We start from the raw sequence: 13,326 nt of genomic DNA on the forward strand, positions 1-13,326 counted from the left end.
TTTAATGTGCAGGCTGTTTAATGGAGAAGAGGCAATTCTGTGATCTTGCCTTAACAGCAGCAAGTATAAAGAGCCATCCAAAAATGATTCTTCTATAAGCTCTGGGCCTGCTGAAGTCATGATATACTCTTCATTAAGTCAAACATTTCACATAGTTTAACTTATTTCTATATATCAATTTCTGTAAAGTCCACTCAGTTTAACTTCAGAGACTGTTAGAGCTGGAGTTGTCTCAGCCTCAGCTGAACCTGCACCTGAGAAATTGCTATAATAAAGCTGCTTTTAGAAGGGTGGAGGAAACATCTCCATTTTATTTTTTTTCCAAAGTAGAGGCACAAAGTAATGTTTTCTGAAGATAAAGTAACTGGATACGATCCTTCATCCAAGGGGTACAATGTATAATGAAATGCAAGTGAATGAGAGTAGGACAGAGGCTTTTGATACTACATAAAAATCTGTTTCTTAAACACAAAACCATGATCCATAAAATGTTAAGTTAGTCTGACACAACTAAACCTGGTACATAGTGATTTCACCAGAGTGCAGTTGTATAGAAAAGTGTTCAGGTTTCTTGTGCAAGAACACCTCTGATAAAAACAAAAACCTTACAGTGTAGGTTAGATGTATTTATTAAAATTTTTGTAATTAGGATGAAAGGCAAGTGACTCCAAGACAAATGAAAGACATTCTAGTCTCCTTGAGTAAGGCAAGAGCAATCCTCAAGACTTCTGATTAAAAAACTCGGGAGGAGATTTGGCATAAAACAGCAGAGGAATAAATACAGTTAAGAGGAAAATGGACAATTTGCAAATGAACTTTTTATGTAATTGTGATAGGTTTTGCTGTGGAATACTGTGGTAGTGGTTTTCAAAAGACAGGGTAAGTATCATTGCAAGATTAGTATTTATTTTTTAAATTCAATAGCAGTTTTTAGGGAAAGGTACGATCCTATAAGCTGCTGCAATTAAAAAAAATAACTTTTCTCCCAGAAAGAAACAAACAAGCAGGAATATTATGTTGTGCAAATAGAATAACTGAATAATAATAACTTAGTAGCTTTCAAGAAATACCCTGAAAGAATTAACCAAGACACTTAAATAGCTGTTTTCCTATCAAGGTCCTCTCTGAACCTGTTTTATACCAAACACACATAACTTCAAGTATTAAAAAAAAATTCTTGAGAGTGAGGTTTTTGAAGAGCTAGAGCAGAGTAGCTACTCTGCTTGCAGCAGCCCTGCTCCCTCAGATACTACTCCTACCCCTGCCCCTTTTTACCTGTATAGATGCAGGAAATCAGGTTATTTCTGGTAGTGGCTGCAGTGGGCACTGAGGTCCCAATGCACTGTGATCCTGTACAAGTTGCTTCCTTTTAGGGCAAAGCTGGTACATGCATAAGGTGATACCTGGGATCAAGCATGGATTAGAAGATTCTGATTTTTCATAAACCCAAACAAGAATTCCCTTTACAGTAGAAGCCATGAAATACTGAAAGCACAAACTCTTGCAGTAGTTCTACTTAAGATCCTCTTCTTCTCTGAGGATGGTTGTAGTCATGTGTCATTCACACTCTTAAATTATTGTAAGAGTAAATCAAATTGCTGGAAGGTGAACCGTTTAAATAAAATCTTTAATTGCTTATTTACAACAAAGGCAATGAGTTGGCAAATTGGAAATCATGATTTTCACTTTCTCACTAACTTCAGATACAGCAAGTACATACTCAGCTATAAAATATGCAGCCTAGTGAGTAAGGCGCAATATTTACATCACACTAGTACTGCAAAAGAAGCACTTAAGATGAATTTACTGACAGCCAGAAGTTAAACATTTATCCTGGAAATGCTAACAATGCTGAATAAGAAACTTAAGATCTTGTCATTTAAAAAGTAGTGCTCTACTGGTTTGGTTGTTTTTGTCAGATTGCAAACATGCAATAATAGTAAAAATCTGATAATGGGATAAAAACAAAAAACTGACATTGTCAGTTTTTGCAAAGTAACATTTTGATACAAGTGTACTGCTTCTTGGGCTGAAATCTAGTCCTAGTAACTCCAGTATTAGATTACTACATAGTTTTACCTCAGCAAAGGTCTTCTCTGGGGAAAAAAAAAAACCATTACATTTGAATCCAGGCTATCCTAGAAGCATAATACGATCACACACAGACACAAATTTAAGAACACAAATTACTACAGACACAAGATATCCCACTTTAACAGCTTAAAAAAAAACTTAAGTGTTAAAGAACTTACTGCAGCCCAAAATAAAGAAATCAGTTTTGTTTTCTACTTCCTTTTTGATATCCTTCATTCCCCCTCCATGTATTTTAAGGTAAGTAACCATTATTCTTATTTTAGAAGGCTAGGGAAAAGAATAGTCAAGGTAAAGTATTAATCCAAACCTACCATCCTGGCTGTCTCTTCTGGATATAAAAGACTTACAAACTATGAGCCTTAAAGACAACAGATAACACCAACCATATGATCTGGGCATGATAGCAAGGCCTTCAGGGAATGTTTCCTTTGTAGAGATTCTTTACTAATGCTTGGTAGTAACTATCTTCATGAAGGGACTTTATTTAGCCATGTAGGAATGGGAAGAAGATGGCATCTGTACAGAAGCTATCATTTCACCCACATTCCATTCAGCACTGGCTATGGAAGCTAACCATCATTAAGACAAGCAAAGTTAACACAAACAATTTTTGCTACTGCTCTCCTTAAAATACATTCTTGAAATTAGGCTTTCCCATTGCTAGCAGTATTTGCACTTTATTTTTATATGAGCAGAGGATTTTTTTAAAACGTTACTTTTGCACTAATGAAATTCAGTGTAATTTTGATATGATGTGGAAGCATTTAGCAGTTTAAGGAAATGATGCTTAAATTTATGCAGAAACAGTGTGCGTGTTTCATATCCATGGGGTACTCGCAGATGCTCCCATCCATTACAGATTCTGGATTCAGATGTCAGTTACAGCCATACCATATCCTCTTCCTGTCCATGCAGCAGCTTTCCCAAGCTTTTCAAATTCCATCCTTAACAGTACATGTTAACAGGACACGTGTGGCAAGTATGTAATGACTCCTTGACACATTCAAAGAAAAGGCAAGTTTAACTTTTATCCAGAGCTTTCTCTGCTAAGTTGTTCTCTAGTTCAGGTGATTCTTCAGCATCCTGACTGGCAGAAGGGTTAAAAATCCCATCCACTGCAGGGGCTGTCGTTGGTGTTGTGAGAGGGGTCACAGTGTGTCCAAACCCCTGATAGTGACCCATGGGTGAAGATGGCATTGAAGAAGCATCAGAAATTGGGTCTTGAGTAGATGAAGACAGTAAACTTGTATGCTCATTTTGTTCATGATCCTCAGCAAAAAACATTTTCCTTGGCTGGCCCAAAACTGTCCTCCCTAGAATTATGCAAAATGAAAAGGTTTTTTAATCCTTCCAACACTGGTCTTCAAACACATAAACTCTAAAACAGTCATGTTAAATTAGAAGATAAGTCTTTGCTTTTTATTTGTTTTACATGGGCATTATTAGTTTTAATAAAGAAAAGTATGTCTTTCCATTTTAGAGAAAAACAACTTACCTAACCTTTTCTTTTTAAAAGAAAAATTAAAAACTAGACTCTAAATCAGTCAGGAATTCTGGAAAGAAAAAAGTGCCAGATAAACCATGAAATCCTCTAGGCATGCAGCTGCCACTGATTTGGTAATAGAATGTTCTCAGGCTGCTATAAAGGTGGGCAATAGTGTGACATGAAGCTGGAAATACAGATGCTGTTGATAGATTGTACAAATCCTGTTACTTACCCACATTTCGAACCTGTTCGGAGATATCTGCCCTTAGATCAGAAATATCCCACATTGCAAGGAAGGAGTCAAAGCATGAGCCTTCTTCAGCTTCTTGAACATAAGGTTTATAGGAAAAACTGTAGTGATGTGCAATAGCAGCCAGAAACATCTCCACACAAATGATAAAATCCTGCAATGACAGAGATACTGACTTAATCATTAGTTCTGGGTTTCTTCTACAACTGAAAGGCTGCAATTGCCCTGGGATACTGACATCAGCTACCTTTCCACCAATATATTCATGGCAGCTTTCAGAGAGCCATACATACAGGACTTCACTTAAACAGATAATTTAACAAGCAGCAGCTCTACAATGAATACCTGCAAGAAGAAATGCAGACATACTTCACTGGGGCACATTCCTTCTGCCATGGATATAGAAGTGTTAAGCATAAAACTCACATGGGCTCATTGACTGAAACTTAGCCCAGTTTAGAATAAATCATTACTAATCAAGCCTGTGTTACTTCCTTGAGTATTTCCAAGTATTTCCTTGAGATCAGCTGTGTCATCTTACATATAACCATTTCTGCCCAGAAATAACCATCTGCTCCTACCTGTAAGCCTGTAGCCACAGCTTCCACACTTTGCCAATCCCAGGTGTGTTTCTCAGAAATAACACCAACTTTCACCAGCAATGCAATGAGCACAGCCTGCCTATAAAGAGAATTTATAATAAGAAGTATTTGTATTAGAATTGTAACAGTAGTGCCAAAAATCTGCAAGCAAATCTAGTCATACGTGTACATAGGAACAATCTTAAAAAAACCTTTTCTGTTCATATACTTAGATTTGAAGAGGAGGAAACAAACTTAATGAGATATGTCATTCATCCCTCACCCTAAAGACCAACAGAACAGAGAACTAAAGAAGAGTTTCTTGCTCCAGTTAGTCATTAGAACAAGTTCCTTCTCTTTCAGGATGTTGCTGTAGCTCAGAAAGGAATGCTCTGATAGTCAAATACACTCCCTCATTAGCAGCTCAGTGTGAGCAATGCTCAAAGAGCAATTTTTATTTAACTTACAATAACTTATTTTGAACAAGTAATTTTTTTACTTTTAAAAGGAAATTAGTTTTGAAATAACTGCAAGTAAAGATTCTAAAATAAGTTATGTTCTTGAGAATCACCTTACAAAAGAGCAAGTCTAAAAAATAATCTTAAGTGAACAAGACTGCTCTCTCCAACCAGTAGTACCCTCTTCCCCTCACTGCAGCTCACTAAGATTATGGGTAGACATTCTAAGCCCTCTAACTTCATAACAAATCCAGCCTTTTCAGCTCTTCTACAATCTGCTCTGAGAGCAAGAAGTAACAAGTAAAAAATCCACTTACCAAAAAGAAACAAAAACTACCATCTTCACACAAAGGAACTTGCCAACAGGCTGGATAGGGTTCAGTTCCTCACGCAGTACTTTATAAAACAGCACCAGACAATACATGGCAAACTGACAAGGAAAAGAAAATTAATGAAAGCTTTCAAATCCATGTTTATTTTGTGAGGGACTTGTGTTACACCACTTCTACAGCTAAAATATGTATCATAGCACGAGACAACCTTAAAATGCTATCTATTTTTTTAAAAAAGAGGCTTTGGTTTTATGGCATCTTTGCCTTTCTGTTTTAAAGCACTTTCTTTTCTTTTTCTTCCTGAAATTCCAATCATTTCAACCAGGACACAGAAGCTGGTGCTGCTGTTGGGACTGCTGTCACAGCAGAAAGCAATTACAGCTCCCTCTGTGACAGTGACCCATCAAACACAGGGGTGGCAGCAAGAGTAGGACAGAATTTCCAAATGATCCTAGTTGTTATGCTGTTCTGACTCCTGCTGCTGTTGCCAAGAGAAGTAAGAGCAATCCATGGACTCCAAAATGAAACTCTCAATTTTAGGGGCTAACATCTTACCCTGACATTATCTGACAGCTGACCCAACAAAAAAAAGATGTTGGGTAGGCCAGACTCTCAGCACTGCACACACCATTTTTATTTTTTTCCTGTGAATGTTATCACCATTTTTAACACAGAATTTTTAACATATTGATTCTTTGTATGAGTGCTGGGAGGAAGCTGTGGGGGCAAGTGGAGTCATCTCTTACCAGAGAGGGGCAGGTCTGCAGCTCTAATGCCTGGGCCAGACCACCTCACCCATCAAATAATTTGGGGTAGAAAGGTGCTTACTTAATGGAGCTTCATTGTAAAAATAACAAAGTTTTAGATTATCTGGTTTTCCAGTTTTTTCATACATAATATTTAACAGACAACATTTTTGACTTAAAATAGAAAATATTCTACCTGTAAGAATTACCAGACATTTACACAATCACTGCCAACAGTTCACATAGAAGATTCACATAATACTGATGAATTCCAAGAGCAGAAAGATGTACTCCTGATACTCACTAGCTGCGACATGTTGTTAAGTATAACTAGGTAAGTCCATGCATTGTTGAAGCTGAAGTTTCCTTCATCATACACTCCCACCAGTTCACAAATTCTGGAAGAATTTTTAGAATTAATCACTATGGAGTAACAGATCACTTCCCTCAAGTGCTACATCCTCACTGTATCAGTCAATCCTTAGAATTCAAAACCTCTTCTGGTACTCAAATATGGGCACTGGGGGCCTGCACAAGAATCAGTTTCCAACAGCATGTGTATATATATATATAAATATAAAAAATAGAAATATTTATATGGATATTCATTGTGAGTAGCAACTTTTTTCACAGTCTCACAGAATTAACAGTAATGACCATCAATGCAAAGCTCATGAAATTAAGCTTTCAGCATCATCATGCCTGACTGTCTACTGTTCTTTTACAAACACAGGCTGTATGATATGAAGGCACGCAGTCAGGCTTGTCACATGTGAAGTTTAAAAAAAATTTAGAAGTTACAAGAAATCTGCCTTTAAAACTTCTCAGTTGTTGAAGTCAATGAAAAAAAGGGAGGAGGAAAAAAGAATCTAAAAATTAAGAGATCATAAAAATGTTTTTTCCCACCCCAACAGTACTTCACATTCTATCCCACTGATTACAGAAGCTGGCATTAAGTATTCATGATTTCAATTCTGCAAATAGTCATTTGCTATAGAAAAGCCATAAAGAAATCATAAGTTGATTCAAATTGTTGAGACCTATTTAGCATGCAACACAAGTCTGCTTTCAAACTGCCTTGATCCAATACAAAGGGCATGACAATTCTTTCCAGTGTAACTCAAAATCATATCCTGAAGATCAATATTAATTATTTATTAGTATACTTACAAAGCAATGATGGTAGTAAATGGTCTGACAACAGTGTACTGCAAAACACCCAGTTTACATCTAAACAATAAAACTCTGAAAGAGAAACAAAAAACTCATTGTACAAGGATTTCAATACAATTCTCTTATGGATGAGTCCTATTCTCAATAGATTTACTAAGTTAAATTTTAATTTGATGGTAATTTCAACTTCTACAGCCAGGACTTAAGATGTTGCATCATACAGAGTGTATACACAAAACACACAAAAGAGCTGGATTTTTACAGACACATTACAGGAAATATTCAATGATTCACTTATTTTAGCCATGAAAAGCTTCTGGCTGGACTAAACAAAGAGAATGCAATTTTTGCTGTATTTGAAGATGTAAGAAAAACTTTGAGTCTAAATATAGGAGACTTAAAAATCATAATAATTGCCCTAAATGCTTAAGAGAACCAAAGCTCTTTGCCCAGTATGGCAAGCTGTATAAAGAAGCTGTGATCACTGAAACCCACCTTCCCTTCTCCTCACCCCAAACAGCTTTATCAAAATCAAAATCTCCTGAGAGATTTTATCACTTTAAGCATTCAGATATAAACAGTGCAGATACATAAGGCCTTTCACCCTTCATCTGAAGTAAAAACAACAGGCTACCCAGTCTACTCCCAGCTCCACATGAGGTTTGTGGCAAAGAGCAAAGGAAGCAGATTCCAGGAGAACTTTTTTTTAATATTTCTCAAAAATAAGAATTTCCTTCAGCACCTCCTGAGTCAATCCATGCATATTAGTAACTAAGTCCAAATCAGAGGATGTTTTATAGCTTGATTGTCACTCGTCCACAGCTGCTTTCAGCAGAGGTTCACAGCTGATCAAACCCATACAAACCATAAACTCCCTCCATCAAGCAGCAATTGTTATGCTGCTAAGTATGAAAACAAAATGTTTGGATCTGCCTACACAGCCTAGAGCTTGAAGATGTCATGATATACTCACTCTCCCATAGCCCACGAGGGACAGCAACAGAGAGGGGGCAGATGTCTCTGCTGATCTTTCGCCTCTATTATTAACACCAGGTTTGGGTACCGGTTGGTTAAGTAATTTGAAAGAAAAACCATAAAGTTATAGATGACATAAGCTTCATAGCATTCTCGACATGTATCCACATATATTGCAATCTTGGGGTATTTCAAAGCTATCCACTGCAAGAAGAGAGGTACACAAAAGGTTATGTGCGAGAAAGACAAAAGGGATCCCAACGACAACACTGCTTCAGCAAGCTCTGGAGCCAGCAGGCACTGACCAAAGAGGGCTAAGGGGAGAGCACTGGGCTAAGGGGAGAGCAATGCTACAGCTACAAAATACGGGTGAGTTTCAGACCAAAACCCAACCTTTTACTTTTAGTGAAACTGTGGTTATGGATCAGCTGCCAGAGCTCTCAGTTTCTGACTATCACAAACTGCACAAAGGTTAATGTTATCCTTTGTCCCCCGAACCAAAAAGGAATCATTTTAGCACTCAGTGTAACTCAGGAAAGAATTCTAGTAGTAAGCCTAACTCGGGTAAGGAAGGTACAGCACTGAATTTTAAGGCAGTTCTTGGATCAGTCCTGTTTCCACTTCTGCTATTAACATGGAAGGGCAAAAGGCTCCTGTCATACCCCTTTCCGCATCCATCATAAAGGATACTCATGGACAGGGCTAAGAAAGGTTATCAAAAGCAACCCCAAATCTCCAAAAGAAGACTGTGGTATGACTAGAGCTATGCTTCTGACATGCTCCATAAGCAGGAATGCCTAGAAGTTTTTAGGACTACCCCCTAGATGCAGCACAGATTCTGCCTGACACTGTTTTCCCTCACTCCCACAACAAACAGAATTTGATTGAGCTGGTAACAGTAAGAGAACACTTACACTGTCTAAACTGTAAATCGGCACCATCCACAGAATCCTGTCACAACAACAAAAGAACATTTTACATTACTAAAGGTATTTTTAGTCTGAATTAAATCCAACATTTGTAGCATAGGTAAAACATGAAATATTACCTTATGATTGGTTTCTGTAATTCAGGTTGAGTATAATGGACTAAGTGTTGCAGTATCCCCCAGAGAGATATTGGAATAGTCATTAGCAGAAATATCCCAGCGATAAACCATGCCTTGGTATGAATTCCAACCTTGCAAGATCAAAGTTTCAGTCTTAATACTGTCGAGTTATTACAAGTACACAAAACATTCCACAAAAGCAGAGTAATGCCCAGTACTTAATTTACTGAAACCCACAACAGGTTCCTTGTTTTATGTGTGGAACTTGTCTTCATTCAGTGCTGCATTATAAAGTTTCTGAAAACCTGTGGATTTAAAGTCTTTGTAGCTTTAAAATCAAGTTCCAAATAGTAATCAATTAGTTTTCATTTAACAAACTGAAATAGATATGGATGTAGATACATAAAACCACAATGTCTGCTAAAACACAGGGTTGAAATTTTAAATCATAGCTCTCTGAAAAACAACTAATAATCCTAAGTACCAAAACCTGAGAAACTTAGGAGATTCTTGTCAGTTGCCTTTGATGAGAATCGTTTCTCTGATCCCCTATACATCAACATCCCATGTCTCCTGTTGTTTTCTAGTTTTACTTCTGATCAGTTTCTCTACAAGTATCAGACTTAATGGTATAAACTTGGATATAAACACCTATTATGCTGAGCATGCATTATGCATCAGAACAGGAATTCAAACCCGAAAATTTTCAACACATTCAAGACAGATCTTACTGTCATTAAGTCCTGAAAATGATACCCTGAAAAAGCTTACCTCCAGGGCCACAGACCTGTATCACATTGAACAATACATATATGTTAAGGTTAAAATTTACTTCTTGTTAGAGAAGCAATGTGATCATATGTGTGTAATTCACACACCACAGTTACAGTACCACCAGCATGAAACAGGAGCTTCTCTATCCATAGAGATGCTCTACTGAATTCTCCAAAAACAGACAGAAATACCTTTATGAATGCCAGCATTAGTACTAAGTTTCAAACTCTAAGTTCTGGGATGAACTGATGGAGAGAGCCAGACTCTTCTGGGTGGTGCCCAGCAATAGGACAAGAGGCAATGAAAGAGGCAGAAACTGATGCCCAGGAAGTTTCACCTGACCATGAAGATGAGCTTCCTTACTGTGCAGGGGCCACACAGTGGGACAGACTGTCTAGTGAGGGTGGGGAATCTGTCCTGACAGAGATTTTCAAGAACAGCCTGGACACAATCCTGTGCCATGTGCTCTGGGACGACTCTGCTTGAGCAGGGAGGTTGGACCAGGTGATCCACTGTGGTCCCTTCCAACCTGACCTGTTATTGTCACTTTGAGACTCTTGGTTGACTTGAGTTTCTTCAGAATTGTACCAACTGTTCAAACACCAACTATTACAGAAACAGAAGGGGAAAGAAACACTGCTCTGTTCCTCTGAAGTTCACTAGGGCTTTAGCAACAGGACAAATGAGTCCAGCAGCACCGTGGCACTTCTCCAGCCTGTCTTTTCACGGAATGTGTCAGGTTGGAAGGGACCACGGTGGGTCATCTGGTCCAACCTCCCTGCCCAAGAAGAGTCACCCCAGAGCACATGGCACTGGATTGTGTCTAGATGGTTCTTGAATATCTCCAGGAAGGGACACTCCACAGCCTCTCTGGGCAATCTGTTCCTGCGTGTGGTCACCACACAGTAAAGAAGTTCTTCCTCGTATCCAGGTGGAACTTCCTGTGCATCAGTTTCTGCTGCTGCCTCTTGTCCTATTGCTGGGCACCACCGAGCAGAGCCTGGATCCATCCTGCTGGCACCCGTGATTTCGATACTTTTACACTTTTCCGATGAGGTGGCACATTTCCTCGCCGCCTCCCTGCCCGGGGCCGAGCCCGCTGCCCGCGGCCCGGCCGCGCCGCTCACCTCCAGCTTCTGCAGCTCCCACACGCAGAGCGGCACCACCACCAGCAGCCCCACGATGTAGAGCAGCACCACGAGCGGCCGGATCCATCGCCGCCAGTTCCCGCAGGTGCACGGCATGGCCGCGCCGCCGCCGCCGGCGCTCCTCGCACCGACCTCAGCGGGCCGGCAGCCCCTGCGGAGTGCGCATCACCGGCGGGGCCGCCGCCTCGGCTCCGTATCCCGGCTGCTCTCGGTATCCGGCTGGCGCTCCCTATCCCAGCCCGGCCCGGCCCGGTCCCGCCCCGGCACTCCCAGCCCAGCCCAGCCCAGCCCTGCCCCGCTCACGCCCCCGCGGCGCTTCCGCCCGGCACCGCTTCCGGCTGCCCCGCCCCGCCGACCTCTCTGATTGGCTCCGAGCCCTGCCCATCACTTCTGCCCCGCCCACCGGGGGACAGACAGGAGGAAGCGCGCAGCCGTGCCCCCCCCTAGCTTTGGGAGGGTTGGTGTGTTCCAGCCGCCCCCCCTCTCCGCCGGCGGCAGTGGGCTGTGCCGCGCTCCCGGAGCGGCTGGAGCTGAAGGAAGGAATGAACCTCAGGGAATGGCCGCGGGAATGGCTGCGGTGCCGGATAGCCCGGAGCCGCTGCTCCCGCTGCCCTGCCCGGCACGGGCCTGAGCAGTGCCTCCCTGGGAACCGCCCGGGGTGCGCAGTGCCCTGGAGAGCCGCACCTCGCTGTGCCAGCAGTGGGTTCGACATAGCCGAGGAGTGAAAGCTCCAGCGGGCGCACCAATACTGCAAAATTGCAGTAATTGCAAAATAATGCAAAATAGGTGTTAAACTTCAACTGTTGGTTGAACGTTTGTTTGGAAGTGCCGTGTAAAAGCTGCTGGCTCGCCGGCCGAGCCTGCAGTGCTCAGTGGCAAACACAGGCCCTGAGGTGAGGAACTGAATTAGGCCGCAGGTGGTAACACTGCCTAATGGCCGAGGAACTGCAGCTCCCAATTCTCCAGGAGGCAAATGCCGATTTTACTTTGTGGTGTTACTAAAACGTGCTGGAAGAACTCCCATGAAGGAGGAGGAACAGGACCTGTTATTTCTGTGGAGAAGTTGTAGTTGACATCAAAGCGAAGGGGGCGCTTTCCCAAGCATTGTCTGGGCGGTCAGGGAGCAGCAGTGCGTGGCACTGACTCCATCTCCAGAACGTACATATTCTTCCTGGCTTTCAGAGAGAAGCTGCTTGTGAAATATTGGGGAAAACCAAATGAACAGAGTTCACTATTAGGGCTTCTAACATTAGAGAAAGAGTAACAAAGCTACTCCCCAGAATTTGCACATAACAGATGTATTAGCAGCATTCCCTGTTACTGGAGAGACTGATGTGAATTATTGTTGGTGCCAATCATTATGTACATTCTGCTCTCATGAATTCCAAGTTTATTTTAAGGAGAGTTATGTCAAAATAAAATAAACTGGGATTATGGAACCCTATAAAAATTTTACTAAATTAAAATGGCAAAGGAAATAGACTGTTTTATAATCGTGGTTGGAAAACTATGTGGTACTTATTGTTCATTAATTATATTTTTATTTGTTTGCCATTTGTTTCATAGATTTCATAATCTTTTGTTCTTGTTTTGTGTTATGCAAGTGCAGATGCATGGTTATAACCGAGCTGTCCCTCTTGCCTGATCATAATTTCCCTGTGAGGTGGATACTAAGGATTAATTCTCATACAGTGAAAAATCACAGATTTCCCCTCAATTATTGTGGTCTTAATATCAGCTCTTTGATGTCACGTCCAACAACAAACACCTGATCAGTCTACACTCCTCTCTGGTGCTTACTCACACCGCCAGCCTTTCCAGGGTGTTTTTATTTCATTTTATTAAATATTAATGAGATTTAATTTCTTTTTTCCTTTCCATCATTATTTCTCCATCAGAGGGCTGTCACCAGTTATAAGAAATTGATCTTTGTTAGGGAAATGCTGCCACCATATTCTGATTACTTCCTTGTTTCTTTTAGGGGTGATCATGGAAGAGAGTGACTGGGTTTGGATCTAGAAGCATCTGCAAGCAGCAGTTTGGGTGGCAACTTTAGATGCAGCTTCTTTGTTTTCTTGGTCACCCAGATTTGTGCATGCAAATTAGCTGGGGACTTTTTAGCTACCTCCATAGGTCCCTTCAAACCATTTGGATTATGGCATTCATGGGAATAAGATTTCTGCCATATAGTATGGTGACAAAATATGGTGGGAAAAGTTGCTGCTCAGCACCTCTGCAATAAAATTTTTCAGCTCTGACAA

General features: G+C 40.7%; 1 protein-coding gene across 1 annotated transcript; it reads right to left on the reverse strand.

The window, feature by feature from the left end:
* Positions 1–1,606: 1,606 nt before the first annotated feature.
* TMEM184C (transmembrane protein 184C) lies at positions 1,607–11,301 on the reverse strand. Its single transcript, XM_036381690.2, has 10 exons — positions 11,045–11,301; positions 9,144–9,274; positions 9,010–9,046; positions 8,094–8,299; positions 7,118–7,192; positions 6,252–6,345; positions 5,187–5,299; positions 4,412–4,511; positions 3,813–3,984; positions 1,607–3,407 (listed from the first exon to the last, which is right to left on the reverse strand). Exons 1-10 carry the CDS (start codon positions 11,159–11,161, stop codon positions 3,115–3,117), a joined length of 1,338 nt encoding a protein of 445 aa, XP_036237583.1. The 5' UTR covers positions 11,162–11,301; the 3' UTR covers positions 1,607–3,114.
* Between the last annotated feature and the right edge of the window lie 2,025 nt (positions 11,302–13,326).

Source organism: Molothrus ater, chromosome 4 (genome assembly GCF_012460135.2).
Source record: "Molothrus ater isolate BHLD 08-10-18 breed brown headed cowbird chromosome 4, BPBGC_Mater_1.1, whole genome shotgun sequence".
In the NCBI taxonomy this organism is placed as follows: Eukaryota; Metazoa; Chordata; class Aves; order Passeriformes; family Icteridae; genus Molothrus; species Molothrus ater.

Coding starts and splice junctions, on each gene's coding strand:
- TMEM184C (XM_036381690.2), bottom strand. CDS start 11,161: ATGCCGTGCACCTGCGGGAACTGGCGGCGATGGATCCGGCCGCTCGTG. Junction 9,047..9,143: donor TTACAGAAACCAATCATAAG/GTAATATTTCAT, acceptor TTGTTGTGACAG/GATTCTGTGGATGGTGCCGA. Junction 6,346..7,117: donor TTTACTACCATCATTGCTTT/GTAAGTATACTA, acceptor AAATTCTTCCAG/AATTTGTGAACTGGTGGGAG.